This window comes from Eschrichtius robustus, chromosome 1, assembly GCF_028021215.1.
Source record: "Eschrichtius robustus isolate mEscRob2 chromosome 1, mEscRob2.pri, whole genome shotgun sequence".
Taxonomy (NCBI): Eukaryota; Metazoa; Chordata; class Mammalia; order Artiodactyla; family Eschrichtiidae; genus Eschrichtius; species Eschrichtius robustus.
The window spans coordinates 10,690,028-10,709,435 of record NC_090824.1 but is presented as its reverse complement, the minus strand read 5'-3'; the positions used below and the strand labels follow the sequence as shown (position 1 = coordinate 10,709,435).

Below are 19,408 nucleotides of genomic sequence, written 5' to 3'. Positions count from 1 at the left end.
AAAGCTTCACCTCATCAGGTCAGAGAGCAGAACTGTCAGGGAGGCTGGCCCTGTCTTTTAAAACCTAGCTCTTTAACATGTTACCCCACAAAAAAGAATTTGCTGTTAGAGAGCAAGGACAGGATGTCACAGGACATTAGTGGATCTGTTTGGCCTGTGACAAGTGTCCTCAGGCCTCTCATGGCTCAGGTGCTGCTAAGGGACCTTGACCCTGCTTATAACTTCCACTGTATCATCTGGAAAACGGAGAGTCCCCCTGCCATCCTCTGATAGCTATCACTCAGGAGCTTCACAGACTAGGGCTGTTTTCCTCTGCCTTCTCCTCTCCCGGTCACTGGTGACACTGGGGAGACAGTCTCTGGCAACACTGCTGACTTTTAAAACCAAAGCAGTTTTCTGAACTTGCCTGGGGCCTACAAGGAAATACCCAAGGTTCTTATCCCAGCTCTGCCACTTGACTGCTGTGTGACCCTGAGCAAGTCTTAACCACTCATAGTGCGCTTTCTCAACTGCAAAAAAGGGTACTAAGACTTATGTCCCAGGGCCTTGACGGAAAACTGACAATCGAAGTAGATAAAAGTACCTAACCGACACTCAGTGATACCTGAATCTGAGTTTAGGCCAACTACCCTGTTGCAGTTGCCCACAGGGACTGACGGAAACACAGCTGCCAACCATGAGGCCAAGGGAACGTCTGTTTAGAAGCCCAGACTTCGCTGTGCAGAGATCGGTGCTTCTCCCGTGACTGTGGCTACTCACCCAGGCTGACCCAGAGGAAGCTGCGGTGGTGCCGGGAGGTCTCGCGTTCCCTCAGCACATATTTACACCAGGCCCTGGTCTAAGCGCAAGGGCTGCAAGGAGTAATAAGCAGCTTCTGCCCGCAGGGAGCTCAGCAAGGTGCCGGAGGCCAGCGTGGCAAGTGCTGTGAAGAGGGTGAGCCTGGGTACCGTGGGAGCTCACGAGAGGACACCTCACCTCCTAGGTCTCAGGGGCCAGCAGCGCTCAGGGGCAGGAAAAGGCAAACAGGCCAAGGAAAAGCTTGGACAAAGGCTCAGGGCAAAAGGATGGGGGCGTGAGACCGCGGGCAGCAACCAGTTCCGTCACACAGAGGAAGGGAGCAGAGAGACGAGGCTGGAGAGACTGGCCAGGGCCGGATCCCAGGTGCCTCACCGCCAGACTCAGCAGACTGCTCCTGGCTTCCCTACACGTGGCTCTGTGATGTCACGGAAGCTGTGTTCTCTTGGAAGCCGAGGACGGCAATCTCTTCCCTGCCCACCTCCCAGCGAGGCTAAGACAAGACAGCAGCTGTGAGGTAGAGCTAAGGAGCTGCTAGGATTCTGCTGTGGAGAAAAACGGGAACACACATTGGGGACCCAGGCAGAAATGACTTTACAGTGATCTGCAAAGCTCACCAGCCTCTCGCTCTATCCACGCCGTGCAGCGGAGTGAGACGCACCCCGCGTGCATCCTGCAGCCAGAGGACTATGACGGTGTCCCCCATATCCTGGCTAAAAACTCAAGAACATGCGCTGGTTCTGACCATTGTTTTTAATTGAGGAAATCAAGTTAATCATACAAGAAGCCTGTAAACACTGGAATGCAGAAATATATAAGCTGCTACATAGAATTCTTACTGTGAAAGAACACAGATCTGCATGAGGTCTCTCCTGCTACGGGAGGTGGTGTGGAAGAGAGGGAGAGTTTTGTAACTGGGGCTGACAGGGGAGTGAAGTCAAAGGTGCGAAGGTTTTCCGTACAACCAGAGAACACAGACACAACGCGCGGTCACCAGCAGACGCGGACCGGGGGGCGGTTAGTTTGCACTTGTGCTTGGCTGCGGCTGTTCCTGCTGCCGCTCTTCTGGCTGCTGCTTTTTCTTCTTCTTCTGTTTGGAGAGGCAGCTCAGCGCAGACTCACCATTTCTTGGGGCGGACACGAGCTTGGGCAGCTTGCCAGACTGAGTGGGATACTTGGTTTTCAGGTCATCTTTAAACAATGGTTGGGAGAGTAAATGGCGCAGCTCCTTCTTCAGAACTTTCGTCTGCTTTTGTCGCCGACGCTCTTCTTGCTGGTCAGCTTTTCCTCCTTGAAACACAATTCAAAATAGATCATGTTTACTATGACTTGTAGGAGCATTCTGTGTCCCTCGATGGATATTACTTGTGATGAGAAATGTTTTGGGACTCTTGGGGAGGAAAGCTCTCTGCAGAAACTAGTGTTGGCTAACTTCCAACACGGTTTAGGAGAACCACCCAGGGCCACGCTGTCCTTTACTCCTCCAAAAAACCCTCTAAGACAGGAATTATCTTTATTTTACAGTTGAGGAAATCCAGGTCACTTGCCGAAGGTCACAGAGCTAGCTGTCAAATTGAGATTAGTACCCCAGTCTCCTGACCCGAAGATCACTTTTCTTCCTATGACGCACCCACTGGTTGCCTGGAATTTGGTGACTGGACGGCTACAAACCCCTCAGGAGACAGTGAAAGCCACCCATGCAGGGGTCCCCTGCATCTCCCCGCCAGCACTGTAACTGCACCTGCAGAGGCGGACACGGCCAGAGGGCTCCATGCCAGCCTGGCCTCAGGAAGGGAAGCCAGGGCCTCACATCACAGCCCTAGCCCCAAGCCTGAGCTACCAGGAGGACCACTGACTGTCATCGAGCCTAGTGATTTGGTTCCTGGCTTCCACGCTGAGCAGAGAGCAGTTAAGCCTGCCTCTGAATTTGTTGGCTTTGGCACCGAGATGCCAACACCTCAGCTGAGCTGCCCACTTGTGGGGTGGAAAGAGCACGGGACCTAATTCTGCTGTGAGTTCTAGATGTGGTTCTACCACTTCTTAGAGTCAGGAGCTTTCCCAGAGCAAGGACCACACAGATTCATCCCTGAATCCTTAGGCTCTGGCCTAGGTTCGGAGCAGGGGCTCAGTCAACACCTGGTGCTAGAGCTGCTTCCCTGCACAAATCGCTTCTGTGAGCCTCTAGTTCCCAAATGTAAGAACAATTCCTGCTCTGTTTACATCATGAGACTGGAGAAGATCAAATGAGATGACGACAGAAGTGCTTTGTCAGCTTGGAGGACAGGTGGCAATAAATAACTTAAAATGTGCCCAATACTTTCTATTTGCCAGGCACCGTTATCAGCACTTTATACTCAGTAACTCAAGCCATCTTTGCAACCCCATGAGGTAGGTAGGTACTTTATGACCTGCGTTTCATAAATGAGGACAGCCTAGGTACAACAGAGAGGTTAAGTAACTTGACCCGGTCACATAGCTAGTTAAGGGATGAGGCAGCAGTCAAACACACGCAGTCTGGCCGCAGAACCGGCCCTGACATCACCGTACTCCACTGCCTCTCCACATGAGGGATGGAGCTATAGGCTCCAGACAAACGATGGCAGAAGGAGACAAAGGCTGAGGGCTTTAGGCTCATCTGAGATTAGGGCCTGTCACAAAGAAGGAAAAGGGGTCTTGGCAATTTTGATAGGACCCATGGTGGTGGGGAGGTTCCAACAGACAGAAGTTGAAGGGAAAAACGAAAGATAGAAGCTGAATGAACCCTTCCTCAAGTCCATCTTGCCCCTTACCCTTATACATTTCCTCTTCCAGCTCGATCTCAAGGGCAGCTGCTGCCTGCTCAATCCAAGAGTTGTGCAGACAAGCCTGGAAGTTGCGATACTCAGCTTTTTCAATCTGTCGAGCTAAACGGATTCGCTCCTAGGGGAAAGGAACAGAAAGTATTCATCTGACAGAGGATTCAGGGCTCTGGGGAGAAAAGTCTCATTTAAGTTGTGTTTTTAAAAAAGCTCTTGAGATCAGTGTTCAGTGAGATGCAGCTCAGCTCCCATCGAAATGCATTTGCTTTGGTTCCTGATTAAAGCGCACAGGGCAACTGCTACTTGTGAGCGTGTACACATGAACCACAAGAGCCGGCTTGCCAAACCAGCTCGAACAGCCCCTCTTCTTGGCAGCCCACCTCGGTCAGACTCCCGACCTACACGTGTCAAAGGGAACTGTTTCCCCAGACACCGCAGCTGGCTTCCATAGCTGAGCTGAGACCTGGAGACACCCCGAGAGCCCTCAGTTAGGGCCCCGCTCTCACTCACAGGGACAACACAGAACTGGCACAGAACTGCCATCCCCCTCTTCCACACTGTCCTCTGCCAAAAACACTTCAGTTCTCCTTCTCCTGGGTTCTGGGTTCAGACCGCAGCGACAGGATACACCAGGAAGATGGGAAAGATCTTGTGATGTGGGGGAAAAGAGCCACGGGAAGCCAGAGTGGCTCCTAATCCTCTCTGCATCCTCCACCGTTCCATCTCATCTCCCACCGTATTTCCCCACACAGCTAACATTCCTTTCGAGCCAGAGGAGCCAACAGAACTTGAACCATTCCTTGCTTTTTGCTCCACCAATTCCTGGAATTCCATCCCTTCTTCACCTCTTCACACCTCTGCCTGCAGGAGGCTTGGAGGAAACTAAATCTCCTACCAATGTTACCATATACCCACCAGTCCACAGAGCTCCATTTGTACCTGAACTTCAGCCTGGACCCAACCTGCCTCACAAGCCAGTGGATTTCTACGGAAGAGAACCCACCCTGTTTTGGTGCCTGACACGCTGCAGCCCATAATAAGCAGCACCCACTCAGTGAATGTTTATTGAGTTAAAAGTAAAACCCCGAAGGTAGGAATTACAGGCATCTGCTTCAGGGATGTGACACACCTTTAGTTTCTGCCTCAGCAAGACACACTGACCTCACTCCCTACAACCACCCATCCAATGGCATGTCCAGACAGCCATGCTCACCGCCCTTGTCCATGGGGGGCGGGGTACGGGGGGTGATGGTGGAGGTTTCAGGGGCAGAGTGAAGGAAGGGTTCATGAAGAAAACTCACCCTCTGGCCACTCACCCTATCCCCCCTTCTGCCAGACAAGGTGCCCCCCCAACCATTTCTTCTTTTTTTTTTTTTTTAACAAATCTCCCTGCTTAGCTATTGGCAGAACTACTAATTAGTTTCCAAGGGTGGTACTGCAAGAATCTCACAGCAAAGTGACGGAGCAGCACAATCCCTCCCCTCATTAGCACTGGGCTTCTAACTTTTCTTTTTACCTTGACTGCATCCATGTACTTTGTCTGCACAGGGAACAGTGGGATGTCCTCATCTTTCTTAAGGGTTCTGTAGATCTTCTTAAAGTTGATCACGTCCTCAGGCCCAACCAGCATCAGGCTGAGGCCTTCACTGGCGGCACGAGCAGTTCGACCGCTTCGGTGGACATAAATCTCCGAGGTACGAGGGACCTGCCAAGGAGGAACTGGGAGGTCATCGTAGCTGTCACCAAGCACTGCTCTTCCCCTCAAGGCCATCAACCCAAGGCTGGACCCTCCTCCCTCTCAGCCAGGCAGCTAGAAACCTCTCCAGCACTGTGGACAGATCCAGCCCTTCTCCCTAAGTCCCACATCCAAACTGTCCCCAGGTTTAGCCCATTCACTGTGCAGGCTCTGCCCTCCCATGCCCCCTGCCCTGGTTCAGGTCCTCATGACCATTCAACTGGACAATGACAGTCGCTTCTTATTTGGTCTCCAGTCCTGCCACCGCCCCCCTGACCCAACCCAAAGCTGCCAGTGTCATCTTCCTGAGTCAAAGCTCTGACCATAATAACCCCTCTACCTAAAGAAACTCTTAATGGTTCTTCATTAACTCTGCATGGATGACTGATGATGGTAATCATAACCAACATTTATTAAATAATTACAATGTGCCAGGCAATTCTAAGCACTCTGCATGTATTACTACCCCATTTATCCCTCAACAATAATAACATGAAATAGATGCTTTCACGATTATCCATATTACAGACCGGGAAACTGAAACACACAGATGTTAAGCAATTTCCCCTAAGTTACCCAACTAAATGATGGAGCCAGGACTCGAAATGAAGCAGTCCAGCTCCAAAGACCACGCTAACGCCTGGGCCATGCTGCCTCTACTCCAATCAGAACTGGGCATATTATCCACACATAACGTGGCACGGGAGCTGACACCCCCTCCCTTCCCACGCCCGCGGCACACACCACTAATCAAGAACAGTCTTCTCCACTGAGCCCCAGTAAGGCTCCGTATATTTTCCAATGCAGTGCTCCAAGCACGATCATCGGTGGTTCATAATGGTGCTGGAAATCATGCCATTCTTCACTTTCCTCTTCTAACATACACCCCCTTCTTCTCACTCCCTGTCAGCTGCCCACTTCCACATGTTTTCTCCTTCTCTTCCTTCCTTTCTCTACCTCTACATGCCCAAATCCTCTCCATCCTTAAATGCCAAGCACCTTTTAGAAAGCACTTTCCAACCTCGTAACCTCCCAAACTAGCAGTTATCTCTCTCTCCGATTTTATTTAGCAACTTTCTGATATCTTCTGCCTTAAATTATGGGTATGGTCATCTCACGTCCTCTGGTGGATGTGATACTTCTTAGGGGCTAGAACGGTATTTTGTTCATCTGGATATTTCCTAGAGACTGACCCAGACTCTTTCCCAAAAAGAGGAAGAATAAAGATTTGCTAAACTGAATTGGCACCCTCAAAGATGGTTAAAAGCATGAAGGATTTAAAGGGGAAATAATCTTGCCAGAATAGCTCCCATTTATTGAGTACTTACACTCGCTAGGCGATCCGTCAAGCATTAGCTCGTTTAATTCGGTGATTACCCTATGGCGTAGGTAGCGTTATTACTCCCAATTTACAAACGATGACACTGAAACCAGACATACTAAGTAACATGCCGAAAGCTCACCCACTAAGCAGCAGCCAAGAAGCATTCAAACGCTGGAAGTGTGGTCCCGGAGCCCATAGGCCTAACCGCCACTCTATGCTAATCTTTACCAGGTACATGTGCTGATATTAATGTCAGGATCAACGGCAGCTAACATTTAGGAAGTGCCACCTGGCTTTCTAAACTCCTCACACGTAATAACTTATTTCACCTTAATAAGAACTTAAGAAGTCGATACTGTAATAACTGCCATTTAACAAATGAAAAAACTGAGGCACAAAGACACTAAATAACTTGCTCAAGGGTACACAGCTGGGATTTAAGCCCAGGCAGGACTTAATTACCACACTCTTTTATTTCTCTACAAGCAGGGTAATCATTTTACATGCTAAACTTATTATGCCCATTTCATGGAAGAAACTAAGACTCTAACCTGCCAATATTAAGTAGCCTGCCCAAGTCAAAAAGAAAGGGGCTATCTGATATTTGACATCAGACAGTGTCAAGAGGTTTTGGAGAATAACTCTCACCACAGTGTTCCAAAAGTGGCAGCAGCCAGTTGGTCACTAGATGCTCGTGGTATTCTCTGTTGCGTGAGGCCTTGGGACCAACAATTCCTCCTCCCTCAACCCTTGCTTTAAAAATTCCCCACTCAATGTTGGGAGATGCCTACAAATTCCCTGATGTCCCTACCTGGTAATGGATGACATGCTGGACTTTAGGAATATCCAGGCCCCGAGCTGCCACATCTGTTGCCAGGAGAACACAACTGTGGTGGAGAGAGAAAGCTCATTAATAATAACTAACGGCTATCATTAATCAAATTCTTACCACTGAGTACTCTAAACACGACAATCCTTACAAACACTCTACGAGACAATACTATTACATATGTCCCTTTGACAGATAAAGAAGCTGAGGCTCAGAGAGATTAACTTCCCAAGGTATATATATGGCTGTTCAGTTGTGGAGCCAGGATCCAAACCTGGGTTTCACTGGCCGCAATCGACAAGCCACACTCTGCAATAATAAAGACTACCTCAAGTGCATTAAATGGGGCCATACTCTAGGTCGGTGACCTCATCTCCTATCACCCTCCCACTTAATTCCCTCCAGTCGCACAGGCGTCCTTGCTCTCCTCGCTCTTCCTCAAACATGCCAAACCTGCTCTTGCCTCCCAGCCTGTGCACTTAGTGCACCTTAGGCCATAAAGGTCTTCCTCAGATATTCACATTTCCTTACTTTCTTCTACTCTCTGCTCAAATCTCACCTTATGAGAAAAGCCTCCCAGACCACACACCCACAGTCTGCACAACTCCCTATACAACTTTACTTCTTAGCACTTAGCACCACTTGACGAACTGCATACTTACTTTTCAGTTTATTACCTCCCTCCCCTGGGATGTAAACTCCATGACAGCAGGGACTTTGTACTACTCACTATTCTATTACCAGCCCCTAGAACAGTGCCAGGTTCACAGCAAGCACTCAATAATATGTACTGGGTGATGTTTCTTAATGTATGTGTAGTTTGAGGGGAGTCAAAAGCACCTGACGTATGTCTTAAAAACTTAAGATTTTAGGCCCTTCAGGGTCCCCACTTCCTGTATCTCTGAGACAGGGCTGCGGAATATGATGCAAACTAAAGTTTGTAAAATATTAAACCACCGCTCTAAGTCAAGGTCAGCAAACTTTTTCTGTAAAGGGCCAGAGAGTAAACTATTTTTGGCTTCGTGGGTGATGTCTGTTGAAACTACTCAACTCTGCCATTATAGCACAAAAACAGCTATAGACAATACGTAAATAGGCCTCGCTGTGTTCCGATAAAACTTTACTTATAAAAACAGGCAACAAGCCAGATCTGGCCCATGGGCTATGGTTTGCCAACTCCTGATCCAATGAACCACTAACTCTACTTACTAACATTCAGAGGGAAGTGAACCACTTGTTCTTGAAACTAATCTGTAACCGGTAACCTGACAAAACAATGTGGGCAGAAGCCAATTTAAAGCCCAGCTTCCCAGGCCCTCATTTTGACAATCTGCACCGTGCTGCCTGCCTGACCATCACTCTGGCCCAAGAGCAGATGGACACGAGCGTGAGCTCCGCAGTCGGACAGGCTGGTCTGAGGCCCAGCTCTACCACTTCCAAGCTGAGAAACCTTGGGCAAGCTTAAATGCTTTTCTAAACCTTACTTTTTTTAATCTATAAAATAAGAATAATGACAAGTGGTAAGTATTAAAGCTAACATTTAGCAAGCTCATGCCATGTGCCAAGCACTGTTCCGAACACTTCAAATGCATAAATTCACTTACTCCTCAGAGCAACCCTCTGCCGCAACTTCTATTATTATACCGATTATGAGAAAACTGAAACACAAAGTAATCTGACCAGCTAGAAGTGACACAGCCAGGATTTGATCTCAAGCAGTCCGCTTCCAGTCTGTGCTCTTAACCATGACTCTATTCTTCTTCTGAAGGATGTTACAAGTGAATGAATGTAATAATGTATCTAAAATGCAAGCACAATACTTAATCTATTGTTAAGTATTCAATAATAATAGGTATTATTGTCACCATTACTCATTATTAAAGAAGTTTCTGTTGGGCATTACCAGCAACCAAATGTACTAGATCAGAGTGAGCCTGCCTCACGCTGTGCAAAAAAAAAAAGGCTACCTTCTACCGATAAGGCTCCCACGAGAGAAGGTAGCTTCCCACCATCCTGGCGACCTAGACCCAATGGCTAATCTGTGGACAGGCCTGACTTACTCCTCCAGATGGGCAAACTGCTCCAGGTTTCTGAGCCTCTGCTTCTGGTGCATGCAGGCATGTAGGGTCAGTGGCATGATATCCAGGACTTTGAGGAGCCCAGAGAGGCGTTTGATGCAGGAGATACTGTTGGCAAACACTAAGGTGCGGCCTGGATACTGCATCAGGAAGTAGTACAGATATAAGTCTTTCTCATCAGTCTCACAATGGATCTTGGTCTCTGTCAGTGTCTCTACCGTGGCCTCCTTTCTTGTGAGGTCGATGACCTTGGGCTTGCCCCTCATGCCAATCTTCTGCATGAGGAGGTCAAGTTTGGCAGTTTTGTCGATTTTCTTAGCATGCTTCTTGTGAAGGATTCGAGCAGGAGCTTGATGTACCAGGGTCAGCGTGGCCGAAAAAACAAGTGTCTGTCTCTTTGGGTTGTACTGGGAATCACTGAGCATCTCTAGCAGCTTTGAGAGCTCAGCAAAGTGGCCTTTCTCAACCATGCGGTCAGCCTCATCGACCACCAGGCACCTACGGATCCAGACAGACCCACATCACCTGGTTAGCAGCAGGTAAGAGGAGTCATCCACAGCATACTCTACCACCCCACCACCCCCAGGGCCCTCAACCAATCTCCCTCACACATGCTCAGTTTTCTAAAGGCCCAAGTCTGGCTAGTACCACACCATGGCACTTTGTAACAGGGAGAAGGCACTGCACACTGTACCATGTCACCTCAGGTCCGCTTCAGAACAGGGGGTGGGGGAAAGGGGGAGGTACTGTTTCTCACCTGAGCTGCCGAAGGTTGCTCAAATGAGGGTGCTTTTCTTTAACTAGCTCCCACAGCCGGCCTGGAGTGGCAATCACAATCTCAGGCTGACGGTTCAGCATCCTCTGCTGTTTCTGTGTGGACATTCCACCAACCAAAATAGCAGTTTTAATGCCTATGGTACACAAAACAAAAGGGACACTGTTATTCGGACTGATTGCTCATTTCTTCCAACGCTGACACAGGCGCCCCCACATTAGTAAAGGCTGCCCGTCACCAGCACAGCTCCCCTCTCCAGGGGGTTGCTAAGAGCTGGCTTGCCCTGTTGATGCCATTGCTAGAGGGCTTACCAGGTCTTCTATGATCTAGGCCCTGACTATTTCCCCAACCTCATTTTTTTCTACTCTTTCCCCTCCAACCACACCAGTAGGGCTGGATTTGAACCCAGGCATGGTGACATCCAAAGCTCTGGAAAAAGTGAGCAGTGGTGCACCACAGTGCTGGGAAGGATGTAACCTGTAGCTGTGACACACCTCCCCTAGGAGTTCCTGCCCATGCCCCTCAATTAAAATTAAACTGAATCTCCTCTGATGGCTAGTGTTCTCTTCTCCTCTCTAGTGGAGGACTTCATAAGGTAGCCAGTATGGAAGGAACACAAAGGATCATGCAAGCAAAGTGTTTAGTAAAGTGCCTTGTAATACACAGTCAGAGCTTGATAAGTAACTGCTCCTTTTACTATAAAATTGAAACCCCGACTCTGCAGCCTTTCCCAAAGAATTCCCTGAAAAAGTTAAGTTCTAATGCCCTAAGGCAGGAGTCAGCAAACTTTTCCAACAGTAAACATTTTTGGCCCTGTGGGCTAAATGGTCTCTGTACAATTACTACCTCTATTCCACTCTGCACTGGTGATGCAAAAGTGACCACAGACATATGTAAATAAGTGGGTGTGGCAGCACTTTATTTACAAAAAAAACCACAAAAAACCCAAACAGTGGTTTGCCGAACACTGCCCCAAGTATCTACTGTATCCAATAAGTTAACTAATTTCCTATGCAGCTAGAATAGCATTAGCTATGTATTATCCTTGGGAGAATAAAGAATGTGTCACTCAAACAGTTTTCTGTCGGGCTTAATTCTCTGGCAGAAGAGAAAGGTTCCCTCTAGAGGGCGGGCACAGCTGATTCACCTCTGCCACCCCAGCTACTGGAATCCTTTCAGGCAACATTTATTAAACGGAATTAAACCTCACCTGTAAACTTGGCCACAGCATCAATGTGTTGTTTCACTTGAACGGCTAGCTCTCGAGTGGGAGTCAGAACCAGTCCAAGCAGAGGACGCCTTGGATGTGCAATTCTGCCACCCAGTTCTTGTTTTAACTTTCTAGTCTGCTCTTCATCAAGCTTTTCCTCCTTGTTTTCATCCTGTTTGGGAATGGGCGTCTCCCTGATCAGGGAAGAAGGTCCTTCACCGGCATCATCATCATCATCATCATCATCATCATCATCGTCATCATCACAGGAGGGCAGCACCTGGTTTGAGACTGTAGCTCCAATCTTGGCTCTTGCCTGGCTGGGTGGTGCTCTAGCCTTCGCTCCAGCCTCCCTGGGCAGTGCTTCACCCTCAATTCCAATCTCAGCAGGCAAAGCTCCAGACTCAGTTCCAGCCCTGCCTGGTGATCCTGTCTCAACTCCAGCCTCATTACTGGTCTTCCCAAGTGGTGCTCCTGTGTTACTTAGAGCTGGGATAGGCTTCTTCTTCACCTGCCACTGCAGCACTGCATGAATCATTGGAATGGCAAAGGCAAGAGTTTTCCCACTTCCTTAGAAGCAGAACAAAAAACAAACAAAAACAGTGTCAATCAACAGATGTACATACTTTTGCCTGAGGTTCTATCCTTTACACGGAATAAGGGACCCTGACATAGCCAAGTGCCACCCTGACCAATCCAAAGCTCCTTCTACCCTACACAGGTACGGTACCCCTACAGCTCTGCGACCAGAGGGCACCTGTAATTAGGAGTCTGAGGAAAAGTCTGACAGACTGGCATTGCGGTCTGAGGTCACCAATAAACTACAGACAAATGTCCAAACAATGAAACCCTAAAGAGATGGGCAAGTTGTGTGTGTGTGTGTGTGTGTGTGTGTGTGTTGCTGTTGTGAAGGAACACAAAATTGAAGGGTAAGGAATGAAAATCTATATAATACTTTCTCAAAACCTTTCTCTGGTGGGGAAGGAGGGAGTAAAAGAAACTTTTCTTAGTTTTCGAGAAAACTTTAAAACTTTTGTCTATGCTTGAACATTTTCAAACTAGCTTTTGAATGTATATGGATGGAGCCCAAGTATTCACACCATCTGTGTGGACAAAAACAAACAAACAAAACAAAACACTTCAAGCTGAGAATTTAAAGTGGTTCCAAAATTAAAATGCCTCAAGCAGAAGCAAATAAGTGATCAAGCAATGATGCCCACTATAGCACTTCAATTCCAACTGTACTGGAGTTTTAGCCAGTGCAATACATAAGACAAAAATAAACAAAAGGCACCCAGACTGGATGAATAATCATCTTTGAAGAAAATCCTATGTAATCTTCAAGAAACCAGTTGATGGTACCAAGTTGCAGGATACAAGATCAATATACAAATATGCAGATTTCTATTTATTAGCATCAGAAATAGGAAATCTTAAATTACCATTTACAAAAGCATCGAAAATATGAAATACTTAAGGATAAATCTAATAGATGTGCATACACTGAAAACTACAAAGCGCAGCTAAGAAAAACTGAAGACCTAAAAAAATGGAGAGCTATACCACATTCATGGACTGGAAGATTCTATATTGTCCAGATGTCATGTCCTCAGTTGGCTCTATAACCAATGCAATCCCAATCCGAATACCAGCTGACTTTTTTGTAGAAATTGAAAAACTGACTTTAAAATTCACCTTGAAACGCCAAGGGCCTAGAATAGCCAAAATAACTTTTAAAAAGACAAAACTGGAGGACTTATACTACCTGATTTTAAGACTTATTCTAAAGCTACTGTATCCAACATAGTGACGTACTGGGAAAACAGTAAAGATAGACAAACAGATCAATGGCAAAGAAAAGACTCCAGAAATAGACGCACACCTATATGGTCACTGATTTTCAAAAAAGATGCAAAGGCAATTCAGTGGAGAAAGAGTAGTTTTTCAACAAACGGTGCTGGAATAATTAGATAGCCACATGCAAAACAAAACCAAACCTTTGATCCGTATTTCTCCCCATAAAAGTTAACACAGGAAGGATCAGACTGAAACACAGAACCTAAAACTAGTAACACTTCTACAAGAAAATATAGGAGAAAATCTTTGTGATCTTGTGTTAGGCAAAGGATTCTTAGGTAAGCACATCTGTAAAAGAAAAAGTGATCATTTAAACTTCATCAGAATAAGTAACTCTTGCTCTTCGAAAGACACTGTAAGGAGAATGAAGGAATAAGCCACAGACTGGGAGAAAAAAAAGCACATCACATATCTGATAAAGGAGGTGTATCTAGAATATATTATGAATTCAATAATAGGAAAACCACAACCCAATTAAAACATGGGCAAAAGAACTAAACAGACACCACCAAAGAAGATAACATGGATACAACTAGGCACTGGAAAAGATGCTGCTCAACGAGTCACTAGGGAAATACCAATGAAAGCCACAAGGAAATATCACTAAAATTTTTAAAGTCTAAATCAAATTAAAGACTGACCACACCAAGTACTGGCAAGGACATGGACCAATCTGAACTCTCATAACCTGGTGATTATGTAAAATGGTACAATCACTTTGGAAAACTCCTAAAAAGTTACATTTACCATAAGACCTAGCCATTCCACACCTAGGTATTTACCCAACAGAAATCAAAGCATACATCCATACAAAGACTGATACACCAATATTTATGACAGTTTTACTTGTAAATGCCCACAACTAGGAAGAACAGAACTATATCCATCAATAGACAGATAAACAAACTGTACTCTGTCCATACAGTGGAATACTACTCATCAATAAAAAGAAATGAACCATTGGTATTTGCAGTAACATGGCTGAATCTCAAAGTATGCTGAGTTAAAGAGCAGACACTCTCCCTCCCCAAAATACATATTGTATGATTCCATTTTAAAATTCTGGAAAATGCAAACTAATTGATAGCGATAGAAAGACTATCAGAGGTTACCTGGGGATGAACAAGGAGGGGAGCCTAGGTAGGGAAGGAGGGATTATTAAGGGGCCCAAACATCTTTTGGGGGTGATGGATATATTCATTATCTGCATTGGCAGCAGTTTGCCCACAGCCCCAAAAGTCTTTGAGACTTGGACCTGTGGATTCACAGCATTCCATAGAAATAGCCTGATAGGAGCTGTGGTATAAATCCAAATGTCAACCTCTAGCCACAGTGGCTCACATCTCTCCTCTGCCTTCCGGAAACAGACTTCCAGGCCTCTCTGCACATACCAAAGTAGTGTAGCCGAATGCTTAACAGCACATAGACCTAGTCTAGAACTATTCAAGCACTACCGCTTTTCAGTGGGGCAGTTTTAGGGACACTGTCTACCCTCTATGAGGCCGAGTTTCCTCTTCAGTAAGATGGGAATAATAACGGAACCTACCTCAGGGTAGTTTTGAGAAACTGAGTTCATGCAGGTAACACAGGGCGTGACGTATTTTAAATGTTAAATAAATGTTCTAAGCTATTACTGTTACCTCCATCCCCCTTTCCTGGGGTTTCCTCCCTCTTCCATCTTTATGACTCTTATACAGGACCTCACCTCAAGTTTCCTGGCCACTCTTCCAGAAATCCAAGGCACAGTGTCTAGATCAGGGATCCCCAACCCCCAGGCCACGGACCCGAAGCGGTCTGTGGCCTGTTAGGAACCAGGCCGCACAGCAGGAGGTGAGTGGCCGGCGAGTTAGCAAAGCTTCATCTGTATTTACAGCCGCTCCCCATCGCTCAAATTACTCCCTGAGCTCGGCCTCCCGTCAACATTATGGTGAACTGTATGATTATTTCATTATATATTACAATGTAACTAACAATAATAGAAATAAAGTGCACAATAAATGTAATGCACTTGAATCAGCCTGAAACCACCACCCACCCCCTTCCGTGGAAAAACTGTCTTCCACAAAACCGGTCCCTGGTGCCAATAAGGTTGGGGACCGCTGGTCTACATGGTCTAGCTCTGAAATGCAGCAGGACCCTATGGTCCTCACCCCCCATGTCCTCTGCCTGCCTTTGTCAGTGGACAAACTTCAGCCAACGAGTAAGTTTAATCAGAGAAGTGAGAAAATGCAGAAGCAAAGGAAAGCAGTCCAACAAGACCAAATAATAATAGTTCAGTCAATAAGCAGAGCTAAGGACCTTTAGTTCCTTCTCGAGGGCTATAGATAATATTCTGAGCCATATCCTGTGAGCTGTCTTGTAGATACCCTCTGTGTATCTACAGATAAAACGCCCACCAGGTGGAAAAAGTTAACTACATGATGATCAGACTGTAGCCATGACATAACCTGCCATTCCGAGAACTGGCCTCAAGAGAATGGAAACAAACCGACCCTGGAACTGAAGATTAATTGTACTTAAAACAATGAAGACGATGCTGGTCAGACCACCAATGACCAATTTCAAGATCACCGTCAACAGCTGACTCTGCTGTTTCTGCATGCGGCCCCCTCCCCTCCATCTATAAAAGCTCTTGTCCACTGGTTGGGGGGGGGGTCGGCCTTCAGACAGGAGCACCCCCCACCCCACCCCCCCACCGCCCCCGTTGCCGGCATCCAAAATAAAGCAAACTTTCCTTTCCACCAACCTGGCCTCTTTATTGGCTTTTGAGCGGCGAGCAGCTGGACCCACTTTTGGTTACAGTTCTATGCCATACACTATAGTAGCCACTAGCCACACACAGCTGTCAAGCACTTAAAATGTGGTTACTCTAAACTGAGACGGGCGGCAAGTTGAAAATACACATCAGAGTCTGAAAACAGTATAAAAATAAGAATGTAAAATATCTCAATAATTTTACATTCATTGCGTACTGAAATATGCTATGTAATTGGGTAAATATATTGTTAAAATTAATTTTCACTTTCTAAAAACCTTTTTTAATACGGCTCCTAGGAAATTTTAACTTACATATGTGGCTCACATTACATATATATTTCTATTGGTTATAGCTGGTCAAGTTAGACTAATAGTTCCAGGCTTGTATTGCTCTTTCCCCCATCAGTAGTTGAGTCTCCCCAGGGTGAGTCAACCTGTCCTGGCTTCACAAAGTCTGAGATGGCCCAAGGAATGAGGGATCTTCAAACAATGCCTAGTCCCAACAGTCACCTCCTGCCCAAATCTGCCTACCAAATCCACCCAATGGTCATCACAAACTCAAATCCTTCCAATGCCAATAAACCCACCAACTCCCAACGCAGCCCTTTTTATCTTTGGACAACTCTTGCGAATGAGACACTTCTTCCTTATACTAATGAAGATCTACCTCTCCAGAGGGCTGATCTTAGCCCTACTTTACCTCTGAGCCATTCAGAAAAGGCTCAAGACCTGGAAAAAAACTACCATTTACAGATCACTTACAATGTACTGTGTAAATTTTAGTTTACTATTGTTCTTTGTTACTAGTTTGCTATTGTGTAAATGTATAAATTTAGTAGGCACTTACATTTAACCCACATAGCAAAAGAAGCAGATACTGTAGTTGTCTATCTCCATTTTATAATAGGGTCTACAGGGCGCAGAGCAATAAAGTGACCTGCCTAGGGCACCAATCAGGAAGTGGCCTCTTTCAACCCAGAGCTAGCCGACCTCTAAAAACCTTCACTCAACAGTGCTTTTGTGGTCATGCCCCCAACATTCCCGTCTCCCAGCCAACCAGCCTGTTAGCAGCCACAGCTCAATCCAGAAGCAATCTTGCCCTGGCCAGATAAGGATGCCCTTACCTGTCTCAGCAGCCCCAAGGATGTCCAGTTTGTCACGAATGGCAGGTGCCAAGGTCAGAGCTTGGACTGGTGTGGGCGCAGAGAAGCCTAGGAAGCTGAGCGCTCGGAGAACTGGCTTGGGTACAAACAGATCCTTCCAAGCTGACACATCTGCCTTGTGATCACGCATTTCAGGCATCCACGTCTTTGCTTTTTTGGGCACCTTTGGAGTAGTACCCTGGGGAGGCTCTGATTTTTTTTTCCCTTTCTTGTTCTTCTTTTTTGGAACCGTCTGGGCCGGGCTTTCTGATGCCATCTCCCCTACCTCTGGATCAGGACAAACTGTGCCATCTCCCTGGGGCTCTGGCTCAGTATCTTTGCCCTCAAACACTTTCTGGGCACTGGTTCCTTCAGTTTCCACATCTCTACTCTTCTTCAACTTCATCTTTTTCTTTGAGGAGGTAGACTCTCCTTCCTCCTCTCCTTCTGAAACAGCTTGTGACTTTCTCTTCTTGGGCTCCTCCTTTGAGAAGAGACTGGAGGAACTCTCCCCAGAGGAGACCAACTGATAATCCGTCAGTTCCTCAAAGCACACCAAGTCATCCATCTGTCCGTTTGCAAACATATTTGGGTCAATCTTCACCTGCTTCCATTTTCCCACAACTTTGATGCCCTTCCTCTGAATTCTGCCATAGTTTGGGGGCTCTGGCCTCGATTTTTTCTCTTTCAGCTTCATGGTTGCTGAAAAGGAGAGAAATGTTCCATTAGATTGGCAACTGAGAAGCACAGGGTTCTGAGGCAACAGATAGTTTCTAAGCAGCCTACAGAGTATCAGGCCCTGCAAAGAAGTGAAGACACAAAGATGGCTCTAACGCTGATGCTGCCAGCTAGAGAAGATCAAAGAAGGAAAGAACAGTACCCGCAGAGCGGGCAGCTTGGCCTGCAACAGAGGGGACACAGGAGGTGTGGCAAAGACATATGAGCGAGATCTGGTCAGGATTCCAGATCCAATGCCGACCGCTCGTGTGCCCTTGGCAGCTCCTGCTTAATCCTCTCTGAACCTCAGAGTTCTCATATTTTTAAAAGGGGGGAGGGGTTTACTAGCTAGGTCACAAAATGTTCTCTGCAATAAATAACATTCTGTAAAGCATGGTGGGTGAAGCCTGCCACTCCCAAGCCATTTTGAAGGCTGAATAAGAATCTGAGGGGGTCGCTGGAGGATGGGTGAGGGGGACAGCTTTATTAAGAGTGCACAGAGCCTTCTTCCTTCTCAAGCCTTGCCCCAAGAGGGCAGATGCCTTTGCCACCACTCTGGGCTTTGCCAAATGGCTTAAAACCCAACCAGCTTTTTCATTACCTTTTAAGTGATTTAAAAACAAGTGATCTATGCACAAGTCGTCAGACTGGAACTCGAGCCACGTTCTCCCCTTTCAGAAAGGCCGAGAAAAATAGATCCTGTGGAAAGACAAAGGGAAAACTTGGTTCAAATCTGGACCCGTCACTGGCCAGCTCTGGGTCTGGGGTGCACGTATTAATCACTGTGAGCCTCAGTTCCTCGTCTGGAAAATGGGGATGATGAGGGTGTGTGTCTCCTTGGATCGTCACGCGAAGACAAAAAGGTGACGCACGTCCAGAACCGCTCAGCATGGCGCCCCGCCGGCAAAGCAACCCAGAGCGCAACGAAGGTTCACCCCCAGCATGGGCTACGCCGCGATCACAAGCAACCCGGATCAACGACGGGGGTAAGAGGGGAGGCACATGGGGGCGAGGACGCGGACTGCGACCCGCAGAGCAAGCGGGGGTGGGGGTGGGGGTGGGGGTCGCTCCTCCTGGCGCCCGGCCAGGAGCCCGGCGCTGGCGCCTCGCGTCAGGCACGAACCGGCTCACGAAGCAGAGAAACCGAGGGGCCCCCGGCGCAGGGTCGGCCAGGCCGCTTGACGAGGCCGGCGGCCGCCCTCTCTGGTCCCGAGAACACACCGGCCTGGAGAGCCACGCGCTGGGAGGCCGCCTCCAGCTCCTCTCGGGTGCCGGCTCCGGGCTCGGCCCCGCTACGGCCTCGGTACTCACCGTGTAGGGGCGCCGACCAACCGCTTCAGACACTGCTGCACCAGCCCTCCTCAGCAGCGTCCACCGCAGTTCCGGGGAGG

At 47.4% G+C, this 19,408-nt stretch overlaps 1 protein-coding gene across 1 annotated transcript; it reads right to left on the bottom strand.

Annotated features, from left to right (window-relative positions):
• Positions 1 to 1,533: 1,533 nt before the first annotated feature.
• Positions 1,534 to 19,403, bottom strand: DDX24 (DEAD-box helicase 24). Its single transcript, XM_068541211.1, has 10 exons — positions 19,329 to 19,403; positions 18,619 to 18,716; positions 17,283 to 18,002; positions 11,545 to 12,114; positions 10,317 to 10,470; positions 9,542 to 10,057; positions 7,464 to 7,539; positions 5,110 to 5,298; positions 3,585 to 3,714; positions 1,534 to 2,085 (listed from the first exon to the last, which is right to left on the bottom strand). Exons 3-10 carry the CDS (start codon positions 17,995 to 17,997, stop codon positions 1,814 to 1,816), a joined length of 2,622 nt encoding a protein of 873 aa, XP_068397312.1. The 5' UTR covers positions 17,998 to 18,002; positions 18,619 to 18,716; positions 19,329 to 19,403; the 3' UTR covers positions 1,534 to 1,813.
• Between the last annotated feature and the right edge of the window lie 5 nt (positions 19,404 to 19,408).